The sequence below is a fragment of the Cygnus olor genome, chromosome 21 (genome assembly GCF_009769625.2).
Source record: "Cygnus olor isolate bCygOlo1 chromosome 21, bCygOlo1.pri.v2, whole genome shotgun sequence".
NCBI lineage: Eukaryota > Metazoa > Chordata > Aves > Anseriformes > Anatidae > Cygnus > Cygnus olor.
In genome coordinates this window covers 3,418,613-3,433,245 of record NC_049189.1, presented here as the reverse complement: position 1 = coordinate 3,433,245, position 14,633 = coordinate 3,418,613, and the positions used below count along the sequence as shown (strand labels likewise).

The 14,633-nt window shown below is 59.1% G+C and overlaps 1 protein-coding gene across 6 annotated transcripts in view; it reads left to right on the top strand.

Annotated features, from left to right (window-relative positions):
- AGRN (agrin) overlaps positions 1-11,981 on the top strand; it is an 81,350-nt gene extending 69,369 nt beyond the window's left edge. For 4 of the 6 annotated variants that reach the window (XM_040533438.1, XM_040533437.1, XM_040533434.1 and 1 more), the window contains 12 exons: positions 197-426; positions 899-1,033; positions 1,147-1,243; positions 1,505-1,669; positions 1,845-1,956; positions 2,621-2,632; positions 3,542-3,658; positions 3,831-4,020; positions 4,463-4,550; positions 7,289-7,513; positions 8,100-8,203; positions 8,836-11,981. In XM_040533438.1, coding sequence (XP_040389372.1) covers positions 197-426; positions 899-1,033; positions 1,147-1,243; positions 1,505-1,669; positions 1,845-1,956; positions 2,621-2,632; positions 3,542-3,658; positions 3,831-4,020; positions 4,463-4,550; positions 7,289-7,513; positions 8,100-8,203; positions 8,836-8,993 — 1,633 coding nt within the window. In that variant the 3' untranslated portion in view covers positions 8,994-11,981. The remainder of the gene's footprint in view (positions 1-196; positions 427-898; positions 1,034-1,146; positions 1,244-1,504; positions 1,670-1,844; positions 1,957-2,620; positions 2,633-3,541; positions 3,659-3,830; positions 4,021-4,462; positions 4,551-7,288; positions 7,514-8,099; positions 8,204-8,835) is intronic. The other 2 variants (XM_040533440.1, XM_040533435.1) reach the window with 1 other exon arrangement.
- The last annotated feature ends 2,652 nt before the right edge of the window (positions 11,982-14,633 follow it).

Sequence of the window (14,633 nt, the reverse complement as noted above, 5' to 3'; positions counted from 1 at the left end):
GCAGAATCCTGGTGGGATGCAGCATTGCTGGTGGGGTACAGCATCCCTGGTGGGGTGCAGCATCCCTAGTGGGGTACAGCATCCTCCAAGAGGGGTTTCTCCGCTTATTCCCCTGAAAGCATCACCCAAGTGCATGTGGGGTCCCCCCATATCTTTCCCCCAAGCCCCAGCCCACCGTGCGCTCTGTCCCCCTCAGGGTGGCGGAGCGCACGGCGGCTACGAGCGGCCTGAAGGGCTGCATCCGCCTCCTGGACGTGAACAACCAGCTGTACGACCTGCGGGAGAAAGGCAGCGACGTGCTCTACGGCAGCGGGGTGGGCGAGTGCGGCAACGACCCCTGCCACCCCAACCCCTGCCACCACGGCGGCATCTGCCACGTCAAGGAGGCCGAGATGTTCCACTGCGAGTGTCTGCACACCTACACCGGTACGGGAAGGGGGGGCTGCTGGGGAATCCTGGTGCTGCTGGGTGGTCCTGAGGGGTCCCAGAGGTTTTGGGGTCATGGGGAGCAGCAGGGGGATGAGGAGGATGTGGTGAAGTCTTGGCAGTGATTCCCAAAAGGGTAGGATAAAGTCATGTCCAACGGAGATGGAATCATTTTTGGGCATAGAGCTCTCCAGATGTGGATGAGACAAGGGTCAGGATCTGTCCCCAAAAATTCCCCTGGTATTTTAAGGCAGCGCAGTGCACTGTGGCATGGGCCATACACCTCCCCTTTTGTGGGGTCATCTGCGAGGGGCTTCTTGGGCTGTGTGAACCCAACCTGGGATGGGACAAAAAGTTTGGCAGGGCCACCAGGAGACCTCCCATCCTGTGCCCGCCCCAGAATTAGGGCTGCCTCTGGCCATATCGTGCCTGCCGGCCGTTTGGGGTGCCGACGTGAGCCCTTGTGCCGCAGGTCCGACGTGTGCCGATGAGCGGAACCCGTGCGAGCCGACGCCGTGCCACGTCTCCGCCACCTGCCTGGTGCTGCCGGAGGGGGGATCCATGTGCGCCTGTCCCATGGGGCGCGAAGGGGACTTCTGCGAGCGAGGTGGGCCGGGGACGGCGGGGCTGGGGCTCTGATTTCCCCAAGCCGGGAGCCTTTGCTCGCTGGCTGAGGCTGCTCTGCCTCCTCTTCCTCACCGTCCCCTCGCTTGTGCCCAGTGACGGAGCAGGACCTCACCATGCCCTTCCTCCCGGAGTTCAACGGCTTCTCCTACCTGGAGCTGAGCGGGCTGCAGACCTTCGTTCCCGACCTGCAGTAAGTGCTCAGCCACGTGCCGATGGCGATGAAACCATTGGGGCTTTGTCCGCAGGACCCCAAATTGCCAGAATTGCTGTGCCGAGGTGTGGTGGGCTGGAGGAGCCAGCACTGCTGGCTGCCATCCTGAAGGTGGCAGAGGCACCTCCTGCACGGCAGATCCTCCCGCGGGCTCGGACGGGTGGCAGACGCCTTTGGGGTGGAGGAAGGGAGCGCGTGGGCAGCTGGTTCGGAGGGTATCCGTCATCCTCCTGCCCCCAGGGACAAAATGTCCATGGAAGTGGTGTTCCTGGCCAAGAGCCCCAGCGGCATGATCTTCTACAACGGGCAGAAGACCGACGGCAAGGGGGACTTTGTGTCCCTGGCCTTACACGACGGCTACCTGGAGTACAGATACGACCTGGGCAAAGGGGCGGCCGTGCTCAGGTAAGGGGGGGCTGGGAGCAGGGGGCTGGGGGCAGCAGGCAGGAGAAGGGCCAGTGGGGGCTTCCCGTGGCCAGCACTGGCCCCGAGGGCTGAGCCCATCCCTGCATGGATGTGATCCGGTGTTGGTTCACGGCAGAGCTCTCACCCACGTCGTTTCCTCCCTTCTCCCCACCAGGAGCAAGGAGCCAGTTCCCCTCAACACCTGGATAAGCGTTTTGTTGGAGAGGAACGGGCGCAAGGGGGTGATGAGGATCAACAACGGCGAGAGCGTGATGGGAGAGTCACCGGTATGTCCACGGGGCAGGGGGAGACGGTCGGAGCTCTCCGGGCTTCTAACCCTGCTCTGCACCCACGTGAAATGAGCTGGGAAGTTCTCAGAGCCATGGGCTTTTATCCCCGGAGGCGTGAGAAGGGTGGAGGAGGAATGCGTGGAGGGGGAATTGGGGACCTGGGAGAGAAGGATGCAGTGGGACAGCAGCCGTGCACCTTTCCAGCGCCTCGTCCCTCCTCCACGCAGAGCTTTGCAGGGGACACGGCCGCCACGGCTCTCAGAGCCCCTTTTCATGACTCTCAGCCCCTTTTCACGACTCTTGGAGCCCCTTTGCACAGCTCTCGGAGCCCCTTTGCGTGCACGCAGGAAGAAGTCACCGAGCAGCGAAAACCCGACCACTCTCCTGCTGCCGAATCCCTCCTTCCCTGCTCTGTTCCCAAACCAGCAGCTTGCCTCTGACCTCTCGCCATGCCCTGTCCCCTCCGTGCTCCTGTCCGTGCACAAGCCATGGCTCTGGGGATGCTGGCCCCGGCCACCCGCTGCCCCCTGCAGCCCCCTGCCCCCCGCCAGCAGCAGCCCTGCATGTTACGACGTTACCCACTGACCTCCCGTTTCTCTCTTTCTCTCTCTCTCTCTCCCTCTGATTTGTATTTTTCCCTCCCTTGCTGTCTGGATCCCAGAAATCCCGTAAGGTACAGATAAGTATCACCCGCCACCTCCATCCCATCTGCCATCGGCACATCGCTCTCTTTCTGTTTTCCATCCAGACCTGTACCCCTGCTCCCTTCCCCTCGGACCGAGCATCTTTAGGACCCCCGTAGCTTAGAGACACCCGTTCCCTCTCCCTTCATCCATTTCCAGCCAGTCGTTGCATTTCGTTGTTGTTATTTCAGAAGCATTTCAATTAATCCGGTCATGTTCCTCGCGTTAACTCCACGAAGCATTAGCTAGCGACTCACATAACTACGTCCCTGGACCCCTCCGGGGGGCACAGGAGGGGACGCGGCTCCTGCTGTGGGGCTGCAGGGTCTCTGTCCCCAAATCCAGGGGGGTCTCTGTCCCCAAATCCAGGGGTCTCTGTCCCCAGATCCCAGCCATTCGCTGCAGGGGACCTGCGGCACGTGGGTCAATCCAAGCTGGATCCCTTTGGTACGAGTTTGGGTTCAAGCAGCAGCCCTGGTGAGACAGGAGCAATATTTCTTCACCTGTCACACAAATCCTGAGACCTCCACGCCCGAGAGCATTTGAGCATCATCTCCCCGAATTAAATTCGCAGGAAAATCTTTCCCTGGCTCTCCTGCTGCCAGGCGAGACCTCGCAGCTGGAGTTTTTTTGGAGCTCCTCAGCCCCTCGGCAGCCTCCCCTGGTGCCAGATGCACGGCGCTCGCCCGCTCCCCATGGTCTGTGGTGGCCCTTTGGTGGCCCACGGCTACTGGTGGCCAGCTGGGGCGGGGCAGGGGCTGCACCTGAGAGCCCAGGGGCTTGGAGGTGGCTGCGGTGCCCGGGGATGCACCCTGGAGGGTGGAGGCAGGGTGGAGCCCATAGCAAGGCCGTCCCCCCGGTCTCGCATCTCCTCCCATCTCGCCGTGTCTCCTCGCCAGGTGCCCCACACCTTCCTGAACCTGAAGGAGCCGTTCTACGTGGGGGGAGCCCCCGATTTCAGCAAGCTGGCTCGAGCGGCCGCCATCTCCTCGGGCTTCAGCGGAGCCGTGCAGAGGGTAGGGCCCTGCCGGGCAGCTTGGTGCGGGTGTCTGGGTGCCGGGGGTGCCGTCCACACGGGGGATTTGCGGCTCCCAGCGAGCACACCGGACTGGGAACGGCAGGAGGAGAGGCAGGGACGTGCCGTGGGGACGCGGGGGCGAGGGCTGACCCTGTGCTTCCCCTTGGCAGATCTCCGTCAAGGGGGTGCCCGTGCTGAAGGAGCCCAACATCCGCAGCGCCATCGAGATCTCCCCCTTCCGAGCCCACCCCTGCACCCAGAAGCCCAACCCCTGCCAGAACGGAGGCACCTGCAGCCCCCGGCTGGAGAGCTACGAGTGTGCCTGCCAGAGGGGCTTCTCTGGGGCTCACTGCGAGAAAGGTGAGGCCGGAGGGGCTAGGACCTCCCCCCACGACCCCAAGGCTCCAGCGTGCTCCTGGGGGGTGCTGGTGGCAGCAGGATGCTAACCCCAGCTCCTGCTCTGGGCTCAGAGATTTGTGTTATGCAGGAGTGATGGCTCCTGGCCTCAGGGGCCCCCTTTTCCCTTCCCTCCCCGAGTCGTGCCCACCACCAAGCCCCCAGGTTCCTCCCCAGTTTTAGCCAGGAAGTCACCAAAGCTGTGGTTTCGGGTTGGTTGGGTGCAAAAACAGGAACCTGCTCCGAGCTCGCCGGCTCTAAAGCCCCAGTAAAACTTCTCCTGGGGCTGGCTCGGTGCTGGCATGTCCCTGGGGACAGCAGGTCTGTGCCTGCCCTGGATAAAGGGGGGTTTTCCTGGCCTAGCCACGCTCTGTTCCCTGACAGCTCCGCTTTTTCCCACCTCCAGTGCTCATCGAGAAGGCAGCTGGAGACGCCGAGGCCATCGCTTTCGACGGCAGGACGTACATGGAGTACCACAATGCCGTGACCAAGAGGTAACGCTGAGCCGAGCCACGGCCAGGCAGAGGAGTCGGGGTTTTGGCAGGAGCAACAACGGGGCTGAAGGATGCCCAAAAGCAGTGCCCAAAGTGGGGGCGAGCCAAGCGGGTGCTGGGACCCCCCAGTTCCAGCCGGTAAAAAGCTGCCCCGATGCCAGAGCAGCGCCTGGCCAACGTCAGGTCTGGGTGCTCTCCCTCCTTCTGGGGGGCACGCTCTGGTTTGGGGTGGGATGAGGCTGGACGTGGCCAATGCCCAGCCCCAAGGTGCTGAGTGGGGGGGGCTGCGCTCCCTCCCTCGCCCCCTGTGACCCTCCCCGCTCCGGCGCCGTGCCCGAGGGCAGCGTCTGCGTCCCGTCTGTCGCTCTGTCTGTCTGTCTGTCTCTTCTCAGTGTCCCTGTCTCTTTCATTTCCAAGCCACCTGACCAATGAGATCCCCGCGTAAGTACAGCCCGCGCCCCCCCCAGGCCCCCCGCCAGCACCCTGACCCCAGCCCACCCATGGGGCAGGCGTGGGGACACTCGCCGGGGGCTGCCGTGGGTGGGATCCCCGCTTCGGGGCAAGGACCTCGCAGCTCTGCTGGCTCTGCAGGGGCTGCAAGAGCTGTGTGATTCCCCTTTGCTGCGGGGAGATGTTGTCCCAGCTGCAATTCAGCCTTCAGATGGGTGAGCACGGAGGAGGAAAGGTCCCAGGGGGTGAACCTCTCCCATCAGCAGCAAAGTGTTGGAGAGCGATATGAGCGGGGCTAGTCCTGCCTTGGCTTCCCAGCATGAATTTTGATTATTATAGATATTATATATTATTATAAAATTGATGCATCCAGCCTGGCCGTGCTGGGAAAACCTTCCTGAGTCCTTGGACGTGTGGTCCATGCCACCCCTTGTGATGTGCAGCACAGGGGGCAGCAGGAGGGCTCGGGCAGGCAGACAGGGGGTTAGAGGGTCAACACCAAGGAGCCACGAGCCTGCAGCCCAGCAGAAAGCTGCTGCCTTTGCATCCTGCCCCCCACGGGGAAGGTCGCCCTTCCCAGCCGCTCCCCACCTGAGCCAGCCTGTGCCCGTTTCGGCCATGCATGCCCCGTCCTGCAAAGGGAGCTCAGCGCTTCTCCCCCGGTCCGTCAGCCAGGATTTTGGCAGCTGGGGCCCTGAAGGGCTCCTTGGGCTGCCCATAAAAAGTTATCCCTTCTTCCCGGGGACAGCCAGCGGGAGTGCCTAGGGCAGGATTAAGGCTCCAGTTGCTCCCCTGGGCGCTGCCGGCTGCGACATGCCCGTACATTTTGTCTCGAACACACATTTTTATCCACACGGATGGCTGGAGCTGGCTGCGGTGCTGGAGCCCCGAACGCCCGCAGGCAGTGCCAGCAGGACAGCTGTGGCTCTGGGTTTCCCCTTCTCCACGCACTGACTCAGAGCAGCCTTACGTGACCGTTCCTGTCCCAAAGAGCCAGCCGGGGGCCGCCCTTTTGGGGCGGTGGTCGCTCAGGACCCAGGGGTCCCTTCCCCAGCACCGCTTCCCGTCCCCGGCCCCATCCCTGGCCGCGCATCCCAGTGGTGCAGCGCAGGCGAGCGGGGCGACCCAGGGGGACATTTGCTTGGTGACAAGATGGTGACATGCTAGTGCCCACCCTGGCTAAAGCAGCGACTTGCGACCCCCACCGGCTGGCTTAAAGCTCAGCCCCGAGGACCGTGGGGGTCCGGGCTCCCTGCTGGTCGGTGCTGGGTGGGAGGGCAGGGTTCCCCCGCGCCGCCCCGCGCTTATGGCACGCTCCCCTTTCTTCCCGCATCTAAGTCCCGACGAGGACTACCCCGCCGAGCCCAGGTGAGTCCGTGCCAGGCTACCAGCTTGTTCCCCGTGCTCCGCTGTCACCCTGCGTGTCTGTGTGTCCATGCGTGCTCCGTGTGTCCCTGCTCCGGGCTTTTTACCCCTAAGGGATCCGGCTCCGAATACGATGAGGGTGAACACGGAGGGAGCTCCAGCAGAGGAGCAGCAGCTCCGGCTCTGCCCCTTGCTCCTGGGGGGACATAGGAAGGCAAAAATGGGTGAGGGGGAGGCTGGGGCATGTGGTGCCCTTGTCCAGAAGTGTCCCTTGGGAATAAAAAGCCACCCGTGTTGCCTGTGTTGTCCTGTCCATGTGCACGTGTCGGCGGCGTGGCGGAGCAGCCCCCAGGGGCGGATGGTGACTCCATATGGCCACGTGGCCGGTGGCCAAAAGCCTTTTTTTGGCCGGTTCCAGAAGGGACTGAGCAAAGACGGGGATGCCAGCGTGGGGAAAATCCCGTCCTTCATTCCTCCCTCAGAAAAAGGTGCTGTGTCCAGGAGGGGGAAGGCTTTGCTGCCTCTGGACACTCTCCATCCCCTTGGGTTCCTGTTGGGTTTTGGTCAAGCCAGCCTGGGGTGCCGCAGCTTCTGGGCTCGGTGCCTCCACAGAGAGCAAAATGGGGGCAGTAACCCCAGGCTGTGACTTGGGATGTTCAATTTGGATTTTTTTGGGGGGGAAAAAAATCATTCTCAAGGGAACTGGGCAGCTCCTGCCCTGGTCTCTGCATCCCTGGTGCCTCCAGGCTCAGGAGGGCAGAGCCCAGGTGCCCCCACCTGTCTCTGGCACCAATTTTATGGGTGGGAGCTGGGTTGGGGACCTCCAGGGGACCCTTTCATGGACCCCACAGGCTCGTGCTCTGCCTCGTGCTTTTGCAGCCGTGTTTTAACCCTTCTCCCTGTTCTCCCACCTCCCGGCGCAGTGAGAAGGCCCTGCAGTCCAACCGCTTCGAGCTGAGCATCAAAACGGAGGCCACGCAGGGCCTGATCCTGTGGAGCGGGAAGGGGCTGGAGCGCTCCGACTACATCGCCCTCGCCATCGTCGACGGCTTTGTGCAGATGACCTACGACCTGGGCTCCAAGCCCGTCGTCCTACGCTCCACGGTCCCCGTCAACACCAACCGCTGGGTTCACATCAAAGCCTCCAGGTGGGAAGGGTGACGAGGCCACCACGGGTGGCTCCGGAACGGGCCAGCGGTGATTTAGGGTCAAGAGCCTGAGTCACTGCTCTGGCCCCGCTCCCGGGGGTCCCCGGGGGTCACTGCTCTCCTGGGATAAGAATAGAGGAGAGGCATGTGGGCAATGGGGCGCGTGCTGCGACACGCCTGCCCGAAATTCTGGGAAGTGCCAACGGGACGGGCTCGGGGGGGTAAGGAGGGTTCGTGCCTTCTCTTTGGGTTGGCGGAGGATCCGGCACGCTGCTTGGCCCCGCGCTCGGGTGGCATGGGGAGTGGTGGCTGGCTGGCATGGTTGGCGTGCCGGGGATTTCTGCCCCTGGGGGGGGGGATTTCTGCCCCTCAGGGAGGATTTCTGCCCCTTGGGGGGGATTTTGGGGGTGTGTGGGGTGGCCGGGGTGCGCCGGAGCATCCTGTTGGGGTGCAGCAGCCCATGGAGATTTGCTCCGGGGTGGTGGTGAATCTTGCAGAAAGCCCACGGGTATTTTATTTTCTAGGGGTAATTGTTTTCCTCTGGGGTGGTTAATCTGTGTCTCTACTTCCCTCCCCGCCGGAGCAGGGTGCAGAGGGAAGGTTCCCTGCAAGTCGGCAATGAAGCCCCCGTCGCTGGCTCCTCTCCGCTCGGCGCCACGCAGCTGGACACGGACGGGGCCCTGTGGCTGGGTACGTGGGGAGCATACAGAGGGAGGCCCTTTGGCTGGGATTTGAGGCTCCCCGGCTTGTTCCGATGGGATCCTTGGCACCCCGGGTCGCTTTGCCACGTTTGACCTTCCAGAAGCATCTCTTCTCCCAGTCTAAATTTGGAGCTTCAGGTCTAACGTGACTTACAGAGTCCATACCCAAAAACGCGGCCTCACCCCTGAGTAGGCAGCATCCCAGATGCTATTCCTAGTGCTGAAACCAGCCTAGAAGTCATGGGGAAAGCAATTTTTTTTTCCATGAGAAGCTTTGGCTTGGCTTCCCCACTGGCTCTACTGGAAGGCTTTGTGTTTGATCAACCTCGATGTGAAGTCTTTTAGGTTGACCCGATATTTAAAAACGCACGTTACCATTTTAAGCCTCTTTAGGAAACCTGCATGTATTGGGTGGAACTGGCATTTACCCAACTAAAATAATAATAGTAATGATAATAATGATAATGGTGATGATGATGATAGTAATATATAATATAATAATTCTGGCCAGTTTTTTGAGGCCAGTTCCCAGGTGCGTGCTGCTGGCTGGGCAGAGTGCTGGGGCGCGGCGGCGTGCCCGCTGTCCTCGCACCCCCCAGCTCTGCTTTCTCTCTCTTGCAGGGGGGATGGAGAAGCTCAGCGTGGCCCACAAGCTGCCCAAGGCTTACAGCACCGGCTTTGTTGGCTGTATACGGGACGTGGTTGTCGACCGCCAGGAACTGCATCTGGTGGAGGACGCTTTAAACAACCCCACGATATTACACTGCTCAGCCAAATAGACCCCCAGGGACCCTTCCTTCTCCTTCCCTCCCTCCTGCCTATTGCTGTAATTATTTTCTATTTTTGTAAACTTATTGCTTTTTATATTTTTGGGGGGGAGGGGGGGAAAAGGGGGGGGAGGAAACACCTTTTTTTTGGGTTATTTGTTCGGTTGCAGTCTATCCAGGTCGGTCAGACTCTAAGCAAGCAGCAGCAACAAAGAACAAACCTTGAACCAAGTCTCCAAGAAGTGACAGAAGAACTTCCCCATTGCACCCGCATTGTAAATCTCATCCATACTTGAAGCTTCTTCTTTTTATTTTATTTTTTTCCCCTCCTTACTTGCGTTCTTGGGTCGTTGTTCATGCCGCGGGGGGGAAAGGATGCTGGTGCTGGCAAGCCCTTGGTGGCTTGGCCACTTGCCTTTCTCAGGCCTGGCCCCAAACCCCTTTTTGTGTGCTGGCTGAGCTGGAACATGGCCATCAGGTGGGGATGGCCCCACTGCTTCGGGGTCTGGCTCTGGCGAGCCTTCTCCCGGCCCCATGTTCGCCTCATCTCCCTCCTCCCCCCTTCCTCTCACTCTAATTTATGTGTGTAAGGATCTCAAGTGCTTTTCTCCTTTATGCTCTGTTCAAATCAGGGATGCCATGCACTGGAAGAGAGACCAAGGTCTGCTCTGAGCAGGCAGGAAAGCATTGCTCTTTGGTTGTCTTATGACTGTGTGCTGGACTGAGAAGGGGCTGCGAGAAATTTGGGTTTCTCTGTTGGCTCTCCTCCTCCTCCTCCTCTTCCTCTTGGACACGTGCAGAAGCAGCTGTGAAACCTCATTTCCACGCTTTGCCTTGATCCAGCCACATCCTAACCTCCTGCTTGCCCTGGCTGCTCTTCCCAGAGCTGCCCTGTACCAAACGCTGCCCTCCCGTGCGCCGCTGAGCGCTTGCAGCACCTCTCCAGGAGCCAGGAGCACTCTCCCTGCATCGCAAATGGGCTGCGAGGGGATGGGATCAGGTCCCTTTCCACTAAAAAAAAAAAAAAAATCTCGCAGACCTGTCCTTCTCTGGCCCACGTCCTTTTTGCATCTTGACCTGAAGCTTTTGCAACACCCGGTGCTATGCGGGGGCATCCACGCCGCGACCAAAGCCCCTCTGGATGCCACCAAACCAGCAGCAGCAGCAGCTCCGATGGAAACGGGCAGGGCGAGCGGCTGGGCGGGAGAGTTTGGGAGGTTTTAAACTCTTGTCTTCCCCCATGAAAGTCCTAAAAGTGATGCTATGATACCAGCTGCACAGCCAGCATGTGTGCTTGTGTGTGGATGGATGTTGTGAGTGCCTGTGAGCCTGCCCACATGAGTGCAAACACCAGGTCTCCTCTGAGTGGGAGGAAAGCAAAGGGATGGCGGATATAAAAGAAAAGCCCCCCTGCTCTCAGGTTCCTTCTCCATGGGAAGAAGTTCCTGCTGCTGCCTCGTGTCTGTGTCCGCTTGCCACCACGGTGTCCCCGTCCCTGGCATTGCTTTGTGCCCATCCTACTTCATGGAGCGCACAGGATTAGGACCCTGTCAGCAATCGCGTGGCGCTGGGTGTCCTGGGGGTGATGGTTTTGCTGTTTTCCCACAAATTCCCAGCTCACCTTCTGGTTTCCCTTCCCTCTCCAAGTGTTGTTTCCGAGCACTGACCTTCGAGCCGTGAGAAGTCAAATCGCTTTTCTCAGGGTGAGCTCTGAACATGGACGTAATGAAGGGGAACAGCACGGCAGTGAACCACTCAGCCTGCTTTTTCTTTTTCTTTTTCTTTTTAATTTAAAGGCTGCCTGGGCTCCCTTTCAGAAGTCAGAACCATTCACCTGCAGGACATGTACAAAAGGACATGTACAAACGCCCCGTGCCTCAACCAGCCCTGTTCCGCAGTTCCCTTTTCAGGGGGCAGGATGATGCTTAGCGAGGCAGGGCTGCTGGTGGTCCTTGCCAGAGTTTTTTCTCTTCCTTCCTTCTTCCCAATTTTTTTCCTTTATCTCCTCAGTTATCAATCAAAATCCTCAATTTCCTCGATCAATTCCTCTTGAAATTTTCCTGCCGCCCAAGAAAACCAAACCATAGCACCACCTGCCCCCGTCCCAGCGAAACCTGGGTGAAATCTGTTTTAAGCTATTGTCATTCCTCTAAAATGGTGATTAAATGTTAGAAAGGGGATATGTTAGAGGGGATATCGTGCCCTTGGTGAGAAGAGGGCACCCGAATTTGTGTGTATCTGTGTGTGTGTGGCAATCCCACATTTTAAGTGGCTGCTGTATATAGACAGTGTGGGATGTATATAGGCAGGCCAGGATGGGGGGGGAACATTTTGATCAGGATGTACAGAAAGCCAGGGGCTAACCGGGGGTGTCGGATGAGGTGGGAGGACTTGTGAGACCCTTGCGTGGTGTTTGGAGCACGGGGCTTGAGCTGGGAGATGCGACCGTGCTGGCTGGAGCTGGGGGTGCAGAGGGAGGGGAGCATGCACGGAGGAAGCTGCTAATTTTCCACAATGCCACTGAAATGAAGCCAGGGTCACTGCAAAAAAAAAAAAAAAAAAAAAAAAAAAAAATCGAAATGAAAATCAAAAAAAAAAAAAAAGCCAACACAAACTCTGTCTGCTTTTGCTGGGGCTTGGAAATGCCTTAAAACAGGACGTCGCGTCCTCGTGGTCGAGCATCTTGAACCAAGGTCAGATTCAGCAGTGCTCCCTAGGGGCCATGCACTTAACTTGGGCTTTATTTTTAATAGCATTTATATCATGTATGTACATAAAAAAAAAAAAAAAGACATTGAAGTTTGTTTTTTTTCCTTTTTTTTTTTTTTTTTTTATTTCGATGTCCACGTGGCTTCATTTATAGGGTAAATTAATGACCGTTGTGAACTGCTGTATGAATTCTGAAGGGCAATGCACAGTAGAGGAGCAGCATGATATAACCATTACTAACTTGTGTCTTTCGTCAATCACCATGAAATAAAGTTTGAGAACTATTAAAGATGTTTTTAAGGGGCCTGGTGCTTTTTTATTCTTCTCCGTGCGCCCCGCTTGCTCCCTGTCCGTGCAGGTACCTGCTGCGTTTGCTCCATCCTGTCTCTGTGGATGCAACCCAGTGCTCGTAGCCAGAGATTTTGGGGCTTTGTCCTCCTCTCCAGCCACCTGAGTTCACTCTGAATGTGTCCACCTGTCCAAACACACCCTAGCTTTTCCTTGCCATGCATGCTTTTATTACCTCCTGGGCTGCAAGGTTTGGCACGGCACCGTGCCCGCACGACCCAAGCGCTGCTCCCGCAGCCTCCCTCTCACCACCGGCCATCACCCCCGGGGTTTTGCCCTCTGCAAGCCGAGGAGCCCTGGAAAGGCAGCCGCCAGCAGATATATATATATATATGCAAGCAGGATGTGGTTTGAGACGTCCCAGCACCCAGGTTCCTGCTCCCAACGGGTCTCGGCGGGGCCTCTCCAGCCCTCGCTCTGCCCCCGGCGCTTCGCCGCGCTGCAAGGCCAGGAGCTTCGAGGAGCTTCGGCCCGTCGAGGGCTCGTGCAAGGTGATGGGACGTGGGTGTCCTGCCGTATGGGAGGCAGCTAATTTGGCACAGCCAGTCCTGATATCCACCGACGATGCACACATTTGGCTCCGCAGGAACCGGCTTGTCGGCTCCCGACGGCAAACAATGGGGCCAGTGTTGGCGCAGCCACGGGGCTTGCACAACTCACCACCGGGGCCGTGTTTCGCTCCAGATCAGCCTCCTGGTGCCGCGTCTTCTCGACAATGACCTTATTATGCTCCAGCAGGCACGGGCTTGCAAAGTCAGTGCCTCTTTCCCAGGCTCGCCGCCAGCTCGCCGCGGAGCGGGAGGAGAAAAAGCTGGCGTTGTCTCGGCCAGAATGAAAAGCCGAGCTCTGACAGCTGGATGTGTGGCTTTTTTTTTTTTTTTTTTAACAACACGCTGGAAAAAACCTTTGTGAGGGGAAAGAGGAAGGAAAGAAGGGGAAGAGCCACACTGGGGGCACGCTTGGGCAGGCAGCAGGCGTGACTCAGGGGAATGGTGCGGTCAGGCTTGCCGGCAGCCCTGGGCAGCCTGCTCAGCACCCTCAGGAGCATGGCGTGTGCATGGCAGGCCTGGTAGCCCAGGTCTGCTCTCCCTGGGGGCAAGGGGGCTTCAGGGATGGGAGGGCAGTTGGGTTTGGATGGTCCTGTCCATCCTGAGGGATGTATTTCCCTGCTCTGCTGCAACACAGCCTGGGCTGGCAGCTTCCCCCCTTGCATTGTGTGCTGCCCACCTGCTGAAGCAGCACAAAAAAACATCGCAGCGATGCACCTCCACATCTCCAACTGGGGAAACGGGATAAATCGGAGGGAAAAGGGGCTGCAGTGTTTGCAGGTGGACAACTTGAACCGTGAACAGGAGGTCCCTGCGATGTGTGGGTGCCCAGCCGGCCCTGCAGATGAGCAAACAAGGGGGTCATCCTGTGCCTGCGTCGGGGTTCAGGAGGGAGTTACAAATGATTTTCAGCAGCGCTGGGCACTCTGGGTGACTGCCACAGCTTAAATAGGATCTGTAGAAGCTGTCCTCTCTGCAAGCACTGAAGGCGCTCCCCCAGCCCAGGTGCACGCTCTGTAATTGCAAGACAACCATCATGCCTCCCAAGGAGCAGGTGCCCCCAGTGACCACCTGGCAGCCAGAAATGGGGCAGAAACCCCCTTTTTGGGGGACGCAGAGCAGGGTGAGAGCCCGACCAGCCCCAAAGCCTCTCCTGGCCAGACACTGACCGAGACAGAGCCGGGGATGGAGCAGAGGGGTCACGCAGACAGAGCCGCAGTGTGGCTGCTCACAATGAGCTCTCAGTGCTGCGAAACAAGCCCCCGCTCAGACAGAGGGGGGGAAATGGGGAAGGGGAGGGCAGGGGTCCTTGGTATCAGGGTCTCTATTTGCCCCCTGTGCTCCTCGCTGCCCCAGGAGCCATCTGGAGGCACGCGGGGCAGGGATGCAGCCCGGCAGCCCGCTGCCAGCTCCCCGGGTATTCCCCGAATAGCCGCGGAATTCGCTGAGTCTTATTATAGTTAGAAATTGCTATTTTTGCCGCTACGGCCGGGCCAGGGGGGAGGTAGCTGCCCGTGTGCTGGCTTTTTTCTCCCCCTCGGACAGCTGGCTTTGTTTTCTCACCCAGCATTCGTGAAAGGTGCCAGATTCAGGGCATGCATCTGGGGCAATTTCTGCCTTTTCCGTCGATTTGACGCGAGTTGGTTAAAAACGCCCGAATTTACGTTTCCCATGGGAAAAAGAGCCCTGTTTGCACAAACCCTCCCACACGCCCAGCACCCTTGCCCCAAGAGCAGCTTGGGGTCACCACCTCCACCCCCCCCCACTACCTTTGGGACCCCCTCCTGGGACCACCGGGACGCCAGGGCAACCCCCGAGCTGTGGGGCGATGGGGGTAACAGCGAACGGCGCCGGGGCTCACCGGATGGTGCCCGGTGCCGTTTTTTGGTGGTTTTTCTTTTTTTTTCTTGGTTTCGTATTATTTTTTTCAGTGGTTTTCGCAGCCAAAACCAGGCTGCGGGGAGGAGGCCGGAGGCCGGGGGTGGACTGGAGGCTGGCCGGGAGGAGGCTGCGCCCCCCGACGGGACACCTCGGGGGTGCCCAAATT